Source organism: Stenella coeruleoalba (genome assembly GCF_951394435.1).
Source record: "Stenella coeruleoalba genome assembly, chromosome: 11".
NCBI lineage: Eukaryota > Metazoa > Chordata > Mammalia > Artiodactyla > Delphinidae > Stenella > Stenella coeruleoalba.
This window is the reverse complement of record NC_137157.1, coordinates 60,866,791-60,882,491: the sequence shown is the minus strand read 5'-3', so window position 1 is coordinate 60,882,491 and position 15,701 is coordinate 60,866,791. Positions and strand designations below refer to the sequence as shown.

At 45.3% G+C, this 15,701-nt stretch overlaps 1 protein-coding gene across 1 annotated transcript; it reads right to left on the bottom strand.

Annotated features, from left to right (window-relative positions):
* Positions 1 to 6,801: 6,801 nt before the first annotated feature.
* On the bottom strand, positions 6,802 to 13,209 carry LOC307194709 (keratin, type II cytoskeletal 5; the record flags this gene model as incomplete). Its single annotated transcript, XM_079937978.1, has 9 exons — positions 6,802 to 7,355; positions 7,817 to 7,848; positions 8,625 to 8,845; positions 9,094 to 9,219; positions 9,584 to 9,748; positions 10,823 to 10,918; positions 11,029 to 11,089; positions 11,850 to 12,064; positions 12,649 to 13,209. The coding sequence occupies 9 exons, from the start codon at positions 13,207 to 13,209 to the stop codon at positions 7,078 to 7,080; spliced, it is 1,755 nt and encodes a 584-aa protein (XP_079794104.1). The 3' UTR covers positions 6,802 to 7,077.
* Between the last annotated feature and the right edge of the window lie 2,492 nt (positions 13,210 to 15,701).

Below are 15,701 nucleotides of genomic sequence, written 5' to 3'. Positions count from 1 at the left end.
CTGAGAAGAAATCAAAGGTATTCTTTGTAGGTAAGCTGTTTTTTCCTAAAATATTTTTTCAAGATTTTTTTCTTTATCTTTGATTTTTTTGCAGTTTGAATATGCCTAGGTGTCTTTTTGTTTGCTTGTTTTTTGTGGTTCTGTTTTGTCACTTATCGTGCTTGGTGTTATCTGAACTTGGATCTGTAGTTTGGTGTCTGACAATAATTTGGAGAAATTTTCAGTCATTAATGCCTCCAATATTATTTCTGTTTCTGTCTTTTTTTCTCCTTCTTCTGGTATTCCCACTGCACAGCACATGGGTTATACCTTTTATAGTTATTCCAGAGTTCTTGGATATTCTGTTCTGTTTTTTTTTTCTCTTTGCTTTTCAATTTTGGAAGTTTCTATTGACATATCCTCAAGTTCAGATAATCTTTCCTCAGCCATGCCGCATCTGCTAATGAAACTATCAAAGGCATTCATCACTTCTGTTATAGGGTTTTTGATCTCTAGTGTTTATTTTTATTCTTTCTTAGAATTTCTATCTCTCTGCTAACATTATCCATCTGTTCTTGCATACTGTCTTTTTTCCCCATTGGTGCCTTTAGCATATTAGTCATAGTTATTTTAAATTCCTGGTCTGATAATTCCAATGTTCCTGCCATATCTGAGTCTGGTTCTTGTGATTGCTTGTTGTGTCTCTTCAAGCTTCTTTTCTTTTTTTTGCCTTTTAGTATGCCTTGTAAATTTTTGTTGAAAGCCAACCATGAGGTACTGGGTGAAAGAAACTGTGCTATTTAAATAGGCCTTTAGTGATGTGATGGTAAGGTGTGGGGGAAAGAAAGCATTCTGTAGTCCCATGATTAGGTCCTGGTTTTTTTTGAACTTGTGCCCCGGGGCTGTGAACTCCACGTGTGCTTCTCAGGGTTTTTTTTTCACCCCTTAGGTGGGACAGGCTGGCTAGAGGAAGCTGGAGTCAGGCATTCTCTTCCCCCAGGTTGATTAGGTTCTGACAAAACCGCAGCAGTTTAGAATCTTACAATACAGTTGATCCTTGAACGATGCAGGGGTTAGGGGTATCAGGCCCCCATGCAGTTGAAAATTTGTGTGTAACTTTACAGTTGGCCCTCTGTATTTGCAGTTCTGCATCCATGGATTCAACCATCGATGGATCATGTAGCATTGTAGTATGTATTTTCCTGGGTTGTGGCTTGCTGTTTTGTTCTCTTTGTGTCTTATGGAAAGAGGTTTATTGTTTTTTAAGGGAAGCAGTTTTTTTTATGATGTTTAAGATATTTTGCCTATCCTCAGGTCATAATGATATATTCTATTTTCTTCTAAATACATTATTTTACCTTTCACATATAGAACTATCATACAGCTGAAACTGATATTTGTGAATGTTTTGAATTAGGACTCGATACATTTTTTCCCATATGGAGAGTTAACTGATCTTGCATCATTTATTGTGCAAAGCCATCCTTTCCCTATTGCACTTCAAGGGCCCCGTTGTTGTAAATCTAGTGAGTCTACGTGTGGTTTGTTTCCAGTTTCTGTATATAGTTCCATTGGTCCATTTTTCAGTCATTTCCTCAATATTGCAATCTCTTAATTACTATATCTTTCTAATAATTCTCAGTATCTGGAACTATAAGAATTTTGTTCTTTTTCAGGATTGTTTTGATTATTTTAGATCTTTTTCATTTCCATACAAATTTTAGAATAGGTTTATAAATTTTCATAAAATACCAAATGAAATTTGATTGAAATTGCTTTGAATCCATAGTTCAATTGGAGGAAATTGACATATCTACATTATTGTTTTCCAATCCATGAAGATAGTATATACATACCTGTTTATTAAGTTTCTTTACATTTTCAATAAACTTTTGTAGTTTTCTGTGTATAAGTATTGCATATCTTTGACTACGTTTATTCCTAGATATCAGATATTTTTGATGCTACTGAAAATGGTATCTTTTAAATTTCATTTTCTAATTGTTTCTTGTAGGTATATAGAAATACAATTAATTTTTATATTTATTTTCTAGTGACCTTAATAAATTCACTTATTAGTTCTAATAGTTAGGAGACTTTTGATTTTCTACATACAGAATCATGTCATACGTGAGTAATTGTGGTTTTCTTTCTTTTTTTCTAATCCTTAAGATATTTATTTCCTTCAGAAAATCTACAAACAACAAATGCTGGAGAGGGTGTGGAGAAAAGGGAACCCTCTTGCACTCTTGGTAGTAATGTAAATTGATACAGCCACTATGGAGAACAGTATGGAGGTTCCTTAAAAAACTAAAAATAGAATTACCATATGATCCAGCAATCCCACTACTGGGCATATACCCAGAGAAAACCATAATTCAAAAAGACACATGCACCCAAATGTTCATTGCAGCACTATTTACAATAGCCAGGTCATGGAAGCAACCTAAATGCCCATTGACAGACGAATGGATAAAGAAGATGTGGTACATATATACAATGGAATATTACTCAGCCATAAAAAGGAACGAAATTGAGTCATTGTTGAGATGTGGATGGATCTAGGGACTGTCATACAGAGTGAAGTAAGTCAGAAAGAGAAAAAACAAATATCATATATTAACGCATGTATGTGGAACCTAGAAAAATGGTACAGATGAATCGGTTTGCAGGGCAGAAGTTGAGACACAGATATAGAGAACAAACGTATGGATACCAAGGGGGGAAAACCACAGTGGGGTGGGGATGGCGGTGTGCTGAACTTGGCGATTGGGATTGACATGTATACACTGATGTGTATAAAATTGATGACTAATAAGAACCTGCAGTATAAACAACAAACAAACAAAAAAACCCAACTAATATTAATCTTTCTTTGGGTTATTTGTATGGAAATATGTTAATATAAATGTTTCAGACATTACATGAAATTTCTAAAAATCTTATACGTTCTGGTGTAATGTTATGTCATAATTCTAGTTATTACTTTAAAATGTATATCTCAGAAATAACTAAATTTCCTTGTCAATTGCATTATTATGAACTTTCATCAAATATTTAACCGTGGTCATTTTTAAGTCTTTTGCCATTTACAGACAGTTCTGGGTGTACTCTGATGCTTTTGCAAAAATGTTTCTATAAAAGGGTTTCATCTTCAAGGAATTTATGGAAAAGACTGTGATGAGTACAGGTTTCTGGTAACTGACTTTACTGCTGAACTGAATGAATAAGCATTTCAGAACTCTAATGGAAAACTGATGAATTCATAAAAGTGCTAACAAAAATCAAGATAAAAAAATTAATTACATGGGACTGAGTGAACTGATGAGGATGATTATAGTTTTTGTGACTTTCTGTTTGAATAAAAAAAAATCCCACAAGGACTCAGAGGCAAAAAATATACAAATCAATTTTCACTGCAAAGTAAAGGAGCTGTTACAGTGGAGGATTACTGGACTGAATGTCAATATTATGACATAGTATGAGTGTGCTTCGTGTTTGGTAATTGCACTCATTGTTGCTTTTGTTGTGGTCATCCATTTACAGTGCTTGGTGTCAGTTTATCTCTTGTAAAAATAAAATACAGTGTGTGTGTGTGTGTGTGAAAAAAGAAAGATATTTATTTTTTTGTCTTGACTTGCACTGGCTAAAGCTCCAGTATAATTTTGAATAATTGTGGTGATATGGTTTTTCTTTTCTTTCTGATCTCAATGGAAAGTTTTTATCATTCACTATTAAGTATAATATTTCCTGTCTATTTGGAGGGAGAGGTGACCATTTGACTCCTCTCTTTTTATTCTGTAAATTTGCGTATTATGTGATTGAACTTTTTGGATGTTAAAGCACTCTTACTGTAATGATGCTTGACAGTTGACAGCTTCTAATCCCCACCCCTCTTCCTTCCCCATCTGATTAGAAAGCCTGGGTGATCCCCGCCCCATTCATGACTAGTGGGAACTTCAGACCATGTGCGGGAATCCTTGGCCTGGCCCAACCCCTAACCACCGTAATAAATCCACTCCAGTCTCTTTCAAGCCATATGTGGACCAGCGTGGGAGGCCTGCCCTACTCTTTCCAGAGAGCTCTGTTATGTGAATAATATCATTTTCATACCATCTTGGTGTGTGTGTGTGGAGTCATCAGTCTCAATAGTGGAACCACATTTTGAGTGAGGGTGTTCACAATAATTGGTTTTGTGAGCAGGATGTCTGGATGATGACTGCTACCACAGGGACCTTTCTTTTCTTGTTTTAGCTTTCAGCATGGCAATATGCACTTTGAGCCGCTGCTTTCTGGCTAGTGAGCTCTTTGAGTTGTATTGCTGCCTGCTGTCAAGCTTGCACTTGAGCTGTGCTGCTTTGTGCCGCATTTATTGAGTTCTACCAAGGCCTCTGTTACAGACTTAACTGATCTATGTCAGAAGTTTCAATCATTGTCATTTGGAGACAGTTATGGGATTGGAGCCCTCCTTAAAGTGTCATGTGTTTTGGCGCAGACTTATCTGTGTGTCTCGTATTGAATTGTGTTTCTTGATTCCTCCGTAAGTAATGACCAACGCCAAGATCAAGGGAATGACTGTTACCCTGTGAAGATTGGTGTGTGTCTTAAGCAGGTGTTGGCTCCCATTCTATGAAGTTCTCAGGGGAAAGACTACAACCTGTGCAATATATGGTCCTATCGGGTGATCACTCATTGAGAGGAAAAGCAGTCATTCTGTAGCATACTGAGGTCACACTCTTAAAGGCAGATAGTGTATGAGAACCCTACAAAATGCTTTTCTGCTGCTGCTGCCTATGCCTCTGTTGCCAAAAAGAGATCCTCTTCTTCAGGGTTATAGGGGAAGACACATAGGGCACCCTTGTGGCACAACTAAGGAGTTAATTCAACTATTTCTGTGGGGGAGGCCTTAAACCCTGATGATACTGATTTGAGGCCTTCTGGAGGAAGAAATTTATACATATGAGCAGAGTAGCAAGAATTCCTCTCTCATAAGTAATTCTAGTAATCCTAGAAAAGAGAGGGGGCATGGGAGAGGGAGGGAGGGAGGGAGGAAGGAAGGAAGGAAGGAAGGAAGGAAAGAAGGGAGGAAGGAAGAAGAAATAGAGAGAGAGAACCAGAGTGAGGCAGCAAGAAAAGAAAGAAACCTGGAAACAGGGGGAGGAAACAAAAGAAACTTAAACACAATTCGATGCAATTGAAAATCCAAAGTTTACTGAAAGAATTTATACATAAAAAAAATATAAAGGGGTGTGGATTGGCTTTGCACCTCTACTGCATAGGTTCTGAATAAACTTTAATGTCTGCTGAAATACACCAATTGGCAAATCTTCATGGCCTTAATCCATACTGGAGCTCATATTATACTGGGGATCTCACTAAATTTAAACAAGGTACCCCCTGTAATCTTGAGGGAGTTACTGAACACAAAAGAGAAAACAAACAAGTATGCCTTACCTTAATTAGCAGAACTACTGACTTGCCTAAATTTCACATGAGCATACTATTCATTGCCCCGCCCCCACCCCCACCCCCGCCAGTATATCTCACAGTGGTCATGGACACTGATCCAGTGAGTAACAAAACTAAAATTAAATTAAATCCTTGACACTAACAAATTGGCTTGTCACAATGGGACTCCATGGACCTTCCTCCAGTTAAAATTGTTAATATGTCCCAATGTAAATGAAAACAGGGCCTTCAAAGGTCAAACCCATTAAAGGGAATATATTTAGAGAAGGGGTAATGATGCCCACTGTTTCTCCATTCAACAACTCAATTTGGCCTACTTTTAAACTTGGAAAGAATAAAGGTGCCTGGCAGTGGATTACCACAACCCTAATGCCATGGTCACTCCCGTTAAGGCTCACTATCCAATATGATTGAAATCGCTGACTCTGTTCAATCAGCAACTGGTAAATATTTTGCTCTTGTGGATTTGGCTAATAATGTTCTGTTCAGTAGCCATTGCAACAGCCTCTCCATCACAGTTTGCTTTCACCTCGGAAGGGGCACAATCCACCTCTACCCAGACGCTGGTGAGGTACCTCAACAGCCCTGCCATCACACACAGTCTTTGCAGGAAAGATCTTAAATGCATCTGACTTTCCCCAGGAGCATAGGTATGATATTGCATTGATAAGTCCCTCTTCAAAAAGATTCATTAAACATACCCATTCAGGACCAACAAAGACTCACAAAGAAGTTCAAAAAAAGAGGGTGGGCCATTGTCCAACACATAGTGCAAGTTCCGGTCACCTCCATTAAATTCTTGAAATTATTTGCTAATCCGAGGGCTACTTCATCCCTGACTCTGTTAAGAAACTATAAGCTATTGACACTCTCAGCACCCACATTATTAGAACAGGCCCAATATCTTTTAGGCCTTTGTGGGGTTTCGAGGCAACATATTCCTATTTACAAATTTGACTTAAGCACGTTATGTCGTTACTTGCAAGTTGGCCCACCTTCACTGGGGCCCCCCTCCAACAAACAGCTCTATAATCTGTCCAAACTGGGAAACAAAGAACCCTACCCTTCACGCCCTCTAGAGACTCCTTCATTCTAGAGGATTTAGCATCCACCTCTCATGCCTCCTGGAGTCTCTAGACCACCCACGAGGACTACTTTCCCTCCAAGGCCATTCTGTCTCCCTGTGAATCATCAAAGGAACAAATCACACCTGGACAGATGGACCCGCAGGGGTTCTCTAGGTTGGCTGTAGATCTTGAAAAAACAATTCTTCCCAACAGCTTATATTATAAAAGCATTTTATTGAACACACTCTGGAGATAGGCCAGATGGAATTGGGGTAGGGACTCTGTCTTGATGGTTTTGATACTGGAAAACATTGGATTCTTCTGTCACCCAGGACCAGGCTGTAGAGATCCAAAGGCTAACTGCAAGCAGAGCATAGAATCAGGACACAGAAGGCTAGAGACTGGAGGTTGGGCTTTTCATGAACCAAAGAATGTGGGTCTGCGATAGACTTGGTCGACTAGACTCCAGAAAAAGAGAAAACTTGGCTGGGACCACCACCTAGAAGAGGCTGTTGCCATGGCTGGCTTCTGCACTTGGGAGATAGTGACCTGCTGCAGGCTCTTAGCTCTTGAAGCTCTTCCGGGAGGAGGAGGTGGTGGAGACAAACTTGACATTGGAGCTGCTGCCCCCGCCACTGCCAAAGCCCAGGCTTCGGCCACTGCCCGCACTGAAGCTGGAGCCCCCCGCACCGAGCCCACTGCCTAGGCCGGCGCCCCCACTGCTGCTGGAGTAGAAGCCGCTGCTGCCTCCGCCAAGGCCGCCGCCAAGACCACCGCCAAGGCCGCTGCCAAAGCTGCCGCCACCGCCGTAGGCAGAGGAGACGGTGTTCGTGACAAAAGCTGTGGAGAAAGGAGGGAGAACCTGGTGAGACCAGTCGGCCAGATTAGAGCCTAGGCATCTAACTTATTTGATCCTGCTGGTGTCGGCACTGTACTTGGCCCCTTTTACAGAGTAGCAGATGAGCTAAGTCATTTAGTGAAGATCCCTAACAGAAAGCTGGTGAACACAGTAGGCAAGGGACAGTGCTAAGTCATCAGGGGATGGGGGTCAGGGCAAGGCAGGGGAACAGGGTCCAAGACAGGTGAGATACAGGACCTGCTCTTTAGGAGATAAGAAATGAGCCCCGTTGCTTCCTGTCTCAAACTGTGTTCTTTCTCCTCCACCACCTGCTTCTCACTAAGTGTATTAAATAACCATTTTGGGGATGGGAGTGTCTGGCATCTAGAAATAGCAGGATTCTGAGTTGGCGTCAAGTACCCCATATTGTCATCATTGTTAATGTCTGTTCAAAGTTACTTACAGATGTTGACTGGTCCAATTCCTTCACTCAGTCTAAAAGGGGAAAAATTGAAATAAGAGTTAAAAACTCCCCCCAAAGACAGCATTAGTCTGCATGGATAACTCCCATAGTCATGTTTAGAACTTGTTTTCTGAGCAAGGAGACCGCATGCCAGAAAAACTGCTTAAATTAGAGAAAGAGACAGTTCTCTGGAGGGACTTCCCAAGGAAGAGGTCTTGATCTAGAAACAGGTTATCAAAGGAAGCTTATAATTCACACTGTCCTCTACCCATTATATGGAAAACGTGAGGAAGAGGCTGTGGGAACTGTGAATATGTAGGAAGCAGTTTTTGCTTTGTAGGAGCTTACATTCTGTGAGAAGACTTGGCCCGGACAGAAATACTTCAGACAGGACGTAGGTGGTGGGCAGTGTCAGAAGATTGAAGAAAACCCAAGTAGTTTGAGAATCCAAAGGCAGGTGAATTTAACTCAGATGGAGTAATCATGAAAGGCTTCCTGAAGGAAGAAGCACTTGAAGAATGGGGAAGACATTTGCTGGGTTGCTTGGTTGTTTGAAGGAGAGGCAGCATTCAAGAATACTGGTGGTGGGAATAGGGTCAGAAAGTGAGTTGAGGTCACATTGTGTAGGTCAGCTGTATGCCCAGGTGTCAGATTGGATTGGATTGGATCACTGATTACTGATTGATAAGCATCACGCACAAGATAGTGGCCACCTGTGTGTGTGTTTGACACCCTGCAGTGAAGAAGCAGCTCCATTTTAACAAATGTAAGGCCATCGTGTGCTCGTGATGTCGGCCGTGTCACGCACCTGCACTCCTCGCCCTCCAGCAGCTTCCTGTAGGTGGCGATCTCCACGTCCAGGGCCAGCTTGGTGTTCATGAGCTCCTGGTAGTCCTTCAGTAGCCGTGCCATGTCCTGCTTGGCCTTCTGCAGGGCGTCCTCCAGCCCGGACAGCTTGTTCCTGGCGTCCTTGAGGGCCAGCTCCCCACGCTGCTCTGCATCGGCGACGGCGTTCTGCAGGTTGGAACACTAGAGAGGAAGGAAGGAAGAGTAGGGACACTTTAGAGGCTGAGCTGGGCCTCAAGTGTCTCTTTCTGAGAGACCAGAGAGAAACCAGCACATTTGTCCTGGTCTCATGGTGGATGGTGGAATATTGAAATGCTGGTACTTGCTCCAGCTCTGTGTGTGTATGTGTGTGTATACTTAGAAAACATAAAATAAGACAAAATAGGTCTCCCTTTCAAAGCTCAGGCTCCTTCTCTGCCTTCTTTCCCTACCTGCTTCTTGACGTTGTCAATATCGGATCTCATCCTCTGGATCATCCTGTTCATCTCGGAGATCTCTTGCTTGGTGTTGCGGAGATCGTCGCCATGCCGGCCCGCAGTCAGCTGCAGCTCCTCGTACTGATGCCACCAGAAAAGAGGAAAGAGTCCATTTATATGAGGATGGAAACACTTTCCCAGGTTCACAGGTGGGAGCTACCAAGAGGTGGCAAGTGGTGTAGTTACTGGGTGCCCGGGGCTGGTCTTCAATAACTTGCTTTTGCCTTTGCTTTTCTAGAGACACCGGTGTGAAACTCAGTGAGATTCTCTTTAATGTCCTTGAATTTTTGTGGCAAATGCGTGCATGACTGTTCCCATAACTCCTCCCAGTAGGCCTCAGCCAATCTCAGGAGCCACATCCTTAGCATTTGGTCATGGCCTGGAATCCTAGACACGTGTCCGTCCCTCGCTTAGGACATACTTGCACATTCGCCACAGCACCCACCTTGGTCTGGTACCAGGACTCGGCTTCTGTGCGGCTGCGGTTGGCAATCTCCTCGTACTGGGCCTTGACCTCGGCGATGATGCTGTCCAGGTCCAGGCAGCGGTTGTTGTCCATGGACAGGACCACAGACGTGTCTGAGATGTGCGTCTGTATCTGGGACAGCTCCTGCAGGGAGATTTCAAGTTAGTCATGTGAGTCCATGTTATTTAATAACAGGTCCATTCTAATCTTCTACTCATTGTACTATGTCGACTTGAGAAAAATAAGAATAACCACCTACGTAAAAAACTTAGGTCAGTTAATAAATAATCCAAATCACTACTAAATCTATTTTTGTTTAATTTAACAACTCTGAACATCAAGAAACCCCTACCGTGTAACCTCTCAGACTTGAATCTTCTTAGGTCATAACTTATTTTAAACAAAATTGAGTTATTTGTAGTGAGGTGGATGGACTTAGAGACTGTCATACAGAGTGGAGTAAGTCAGAAAGAGAAAAACAAATACCATATGCTAACACATATGTATGGAATCTTAAAAAAATGGTTCTGAAGAACATAGGGGCAGGACAGGAATAAAGATGCAGACGTAGAGAATGGACTAGAGGACACGGGGAGGGGAGAGGGGAAGATGGGACGAAGTGAGAGAGTGGCATGGACATATATACACTACCAAATGTAAAATAGACAACTAGTGGGAAGCAGCCGCATAGCACAGGGAGATCAGCTCAGTGCTTTGTGACCACCTAGAGGGGTGGGATAGGGAGGGTGGGAGGGAGACCACAAGAGGGAGGGGATATGGGGATATATGTATACGTATAGCTGATTTACTTTGTTATACAGCAGCAACTAACTCAACAATGTAAAGCAATTATACTCCAATAAAGATGTTAAAAAAGAAAGAAAGAAAAAAAAAGAATCTAGTTGTGTGGTCTGTCATGCTGGGAGTAAACAAAGACGGAATGATACTCCAGAAAGGGCAGGTGGCTGGGAACGGTATACCTGGGGCTCTAATAACTCATTCTAAATCTCACTCTGCAAAATGATTATGAAGAGTTCTTTTGCTTTAAATTTGACTTAAAAAAAAGAATTGGCTTTACTAAGTAATGTGAATAGTACTAAAGGAGTAGGAAAGACAAAAATGTGCCCATAGCTTACAAACCACTGAAAGTCACTTAACCCTGGAGACCCTAATCCCTGTGACCATCTCTCTGGGTCCCAAATAGGGGGCATTTCTTACTGCCTCAAAGAACATCTTCAAGAAGTTGATCTCGTCCATCAGTGCCTCGACCTTGGCCTCTAGTTCCACCTTGTTCATGTAGGCGGCATCCACATCCTAGAGAAACAGGGATAGTTGGCACTGCACCCCATTTCCGCCCTGACTTAAATGAACAATACCTTAAGTGAGCATAACCACAGGCAACAGTTTCTCTGCTACCCACATACCTTCTTCAGCATCACAAACTCATTCTCGGCGGTGGTACGCTTGTTGATTTCATCTTCATACCTGGTGATAAAAAGGATGAGAAGTGCTTATCAGAGGATGAGGGCTGGGGTCTGTACTGCATAAAGTCAACTGTGAGCCTGCTTTCCCGCCAAAAGGGGCTTCTCACATCATATAGGCAGAGAGAGAGGGACAGTGGGAGCATGAGTCTTTGGGCAAGGTCCTTACCCATTAGGGTACTGTTTTCTCTATAATTGCCTAGCAGATAACTATTCTTTTATTGCTATAATTCAGTTGCTTCAAGAACATTCCTGTAGAAAAGCTATGCTGTTTCTCTACAACTCCACATCTAGTCAATTTCTCTGATGCTTTTTTTTTTTCAGCTTTCATAGCCTTTGAAAAAAACCAAAATATTAGCAACCCAGCTGCTGGTTCATAAGGACTAAAGAAATACTTTGAGCCACCAAACTAGGTTACGTCATCAGTTCCTGCTTTGGGGGGAATCCATCAAAAAGCCAATGCTGTGTACTTGGAGTGTATTGGGGAGAAAAGCCCCATAAAGTAAGGATTACATGACTGCTTTTTCCACTAGGTGGTACCAAGGGTGCTGAGTTTGTTACTCTGGCTGGAGGCTAAGTGCCTTGCAGAGAGACTGAGCTTGCAGCTAGAACTTTCTAAACACCGACCTGGATTTTTTCCAGTACTTTAGGTGTCCATGGAAGGTATATGTTTTCACCCCTTGGGAAAGGCATAAGCAGTAGTCTGGTTATAAAGTACATCTGGTGCCAAGACCCGCCCTTGTCTCCATTCCACCCCAACTCACTTGTTCTTGAAGTCTTCCACCAAGTCCTGCATGTTTCTCAGCTCTGAGTCCAGGCGGCCTCTCTCCCCCAGGATACCATCCAGCTGTCTCCTGAGATTGTTGGTGTACTGCTCGAACAAAGGCTCCAGGTTCTGCCTCACGGTCTTGGTGCTCTGCTCCTGCAGCAGAGCCCACTTGGTTTCCAGGACCTTGTTCTGCTGCTCCAGGAACCGCACCTGGAGGGGACGGAGTTCGAAGATGGACAAACTTGGATTTCATGTTTCAGTGATCAATTTCCCAGTTTTCCTCCCATCTCATTCTGTCCCCCTAAACCTTCCCATGATGGGCAGTGCTTGTACCTGGGCCCCAGAGGGCAGGTCCAGAGTGAAGCATCTAAACTCACTCTTCTAGGGGAGACAGGACACTTCTCCAGGGCACAGATAGCACTGGGCACGGCTGGGCAGAGAGTGGCCTGGTGTAGGGGTGACTGCAGAAGCACTCGGGCTGCTGCCCAATGAATTCATCCACCTTTCTGTGCAATCAGCCCTGTTACCTGGAGCACAGACTATATCTCTGCCCAACAGTAAGCAAGGATCCCTTGTGTGTTTATCTCTGAAGGGGAAGAATTAAGACCTTCTCTTCCAAGCTGCCAGTCTAATTAAGAAAGCAGGCCACAAATCCAGGACACAGAAACAAAGAGAAAAACATAACTGCAAACTGTGAAGATATTTGCACAAAGTCAGGAAATTGCCCCTCTTTCCACTTTCTTTGGCACTTATTCCACACTCATAGCGGTTTTTCACAAAAAATCATGGCTCACCTTGTCGATGAAGGAGGCGAACCTGTTGTTGAGGGTCTTGATCTGCTCCCGCTCCTCGGTCCTGACCCGCTGGATGTTGGGGTCGATTTGCAGGTTGAGGGGAGTCAGGAGACTCTGGTTGATGGTGACCTCTTGGATGCCTCCAGGGGGGCAGACGGAGAAGCCAGAGCCCCCATATCCCCCACCAAAGCCAGCTCCACCACTGAGCCCAAAGCCACCACCAGCTCCACCGCCAAAACCAAATCCACCCCCAGCTCCACCTCCAAAGCCATAGCCGCCTCCGGCACCGGTGGCACAACCTCGGTTCCTGAAGCCACCGCCGCTACTGCTGATGGAGATCCTCTTGGAGCCCCCCAGGTTGTAGAGGCTCCGGCTGCCATAGCCGCCCGTGCCGTAAGCACCCCCAAGGCTGACCCTGCCAAAGCCGCCACCTCCACCCCCACCCCCGGACCGGGACACGGAGGTGAAACTGGTGCGGGAGACAGACGGGGTGATGGCAGAGGCGGTGCTGAAGCTACGGTTGCCCCCGCTCCGGAAGGACACACTCGACTGGCGAGACATGATGGCTTGTTCCTAGTGGAGCAAGAGTAGTGGGCACTAGCGGTCTGGAGGTGCTGCAGAGAAAGAACAGAGCAGGAGAGCACGCAGAAGGTGGCTCTGTTAGCCAGGAGCGGCAAGCCACCCTTTTATCCTCTAGACCTGGGCTGGGCGAGAGAGTTGTTGAGCTGTGAATGATTAAGTGGGCTGGGCATGCCTGAAGGGCAGCTGTGAGCTCACCGGCACACCTGCACAGCGGTGTGGGGTGCAAACACTTTCTTCCTGGCAGGCTCTGCTCAGGTAGGGATAAACTTGCCTTGCAGCCCAGATGTCTTGGCAGCAAACCTCTCTTCACTGTGGGAGCCCAGGGCTGTGAGTAGCCCAAAGAAGCAACGGGGCATTTGGCCAATGTCCTGAAGGATCCTTCCAGGACCAGGGATGTCAAGCATCCCAGCATGGTGTACACTGTCCGTGAACAGGAGGCTAGGGGGGCAGAGCGAGTCCCCCACTGGCAGTGGTCTGCTTTGCTTACTGCCCTAATGAGAGGTTGTTTCAGGGATTTCAGCCCTTGGAAAGCCAAGTGTGGCCTGATATCTCAGCTCTGTGCCAGAGGGGAAAATTGACTCCGGTCCTCTACTGCAAAATTTCCTTTCCTTGAGGAGGCAGTTATCCCAGAGCCCACTGGGCAGACTCTCCTGCAAGGTTCGGGCCAGAAAGACTCCCCAAGCCCCAAGCTCCAGAAACAGAGTATGTGGGAGACCCCCAGCCCCAGGTCTGTCCCACTTTGTTCTCTGCACGGGCAGACCCATCCCTCCACAACGCCTCCTAATTCAGCCTTTTCTGTGGCATTGAACTTTTCCCTTGCTCTTTGGCCTGGCCAGGACCCTGTGGGTTTAAGTAAACCCAGGTGTCCCATGCAATCAATAGCCCTCCTTGCGAAGTCCTGAGACTCTGCCTGGCAGTCACGTCTCTCTTCATGGGGAGTTCCTCTGCCGGCTCCCCAGAACCCCAGGTGTGTCCCGGCAAGCCCTCAGTGATTCCACTAGGGAAGAAATGAGTCATCGTATCTGTTGATACAGGCTGAAGGCCACCACAAACACATACCTACAGGAGCTTCTATTCTCATTAGGAACATGTTGAGAGTTGGCTGGTCTGTTAAACCAGTGAACCACCCTGTTCCAAGCAACGGGAATTGCTGGGCTTTCTTGAGCTTCAGCCCGAACCCTCCTTCAGGGCCTGGAGAATGGAAAAGGAATTCTAAATCTATGGATCGTCCTGCCAGAGAGACTAGAAGGGGCAGGTTTGGGCGACCAGAGAGCTGGCCTAACAATCTGCTAAAGTTGTCTTAGAAAGCCCCCATGTCCCACCTCCCAGGAAGACCCCTCTTCAAAGCTTGTCCGGATGGGCTATATGGTACCAGACGGAGGACAAGTGGTCTGGTTGGGTTTTATAAGTGTCTGTCTTAGATCACACCCCGTCTTTTTGGCTGCAGACCTGAGCGGGCTCACATCTCTTCATCCCCAGAACAGAAGCAGGACTCTCAGGCAGTGCCTCGGCCATTAAGAGCTGTGGGCAGGGCCGGGGGGCACCCCAGGGCTGGGGCTGGAGGAAGGGGTAGGGTGAGGGTGGGTTTGAAAGCTTGAGGCTAAGGAGGTACGTCCTCAAGGGTAAAGGAGTGAGGAAACCTTGAGGCTAAGAAGGTACGTCCTCAAGGGTAAAGGAGTGAGGACCCAGCCGTGGCTTAGGAATCCCTAGTCGGGGCCTGCAGCTTGCCACAAGGCAGCCCTGGCTGTGGAAAAATGACTCGGAGCCGCTGGAGACCAGCCGAGAGGTGATTGCTCATCAGAGGCTGTGGTGAGAAAGCAGTGGACGAGCAAATCCAGGCAGACAGGTCAATGGCCAGAGCTGGCCTTACAGGTCTTGGGCAGTGAGGTTTGGTTGCCTCCCTCCCTGAAGGATTCCTGAGATACTCAAAGATGCATTTTACTGAGCTTGTCAATTTAACACTTTCTTGCCTCTCAGAGAACAGACGTGAGTGTCTTGGGGGCCCTGAGACATATGGGTAGACTCTCAGCCCCTGACAGAACAGATCTGGGGACTCCTAGCACGAGTCCTCTTTCTCCAATGGAAGGTCACTGTCAGGGTATGTCCCCCCGCTGCCCACCCACACCAACACACACACATCCTGGGTCTAGTCTCCACTGCCCTTGGGAAGCCCCACCCTCCTAAGACACCAGAACATTTGCTTCTCCCCATTCCTCCTCCTCTCAGGAAGGAGCAGGACTCGGTGGAACAGGAATGCGTTCTGGCCAGCCTGAGAGTGGCTGGAGTGTGCCAAGCTCAGATTCAGATGCCGGGGACAAGTCACTGTGGCTGGGAGTATTTGGATTCCTCACTCGGGGAAAAGCATCTCTCTCTGTGGGAACTCTCCCCCAAACAGGCAGGGCAGCCCCTCCCACAATGCCAGACCCGGATGGCTACAAATAGTGGCGATGCTCCCCTGGGGAACCAGGCCC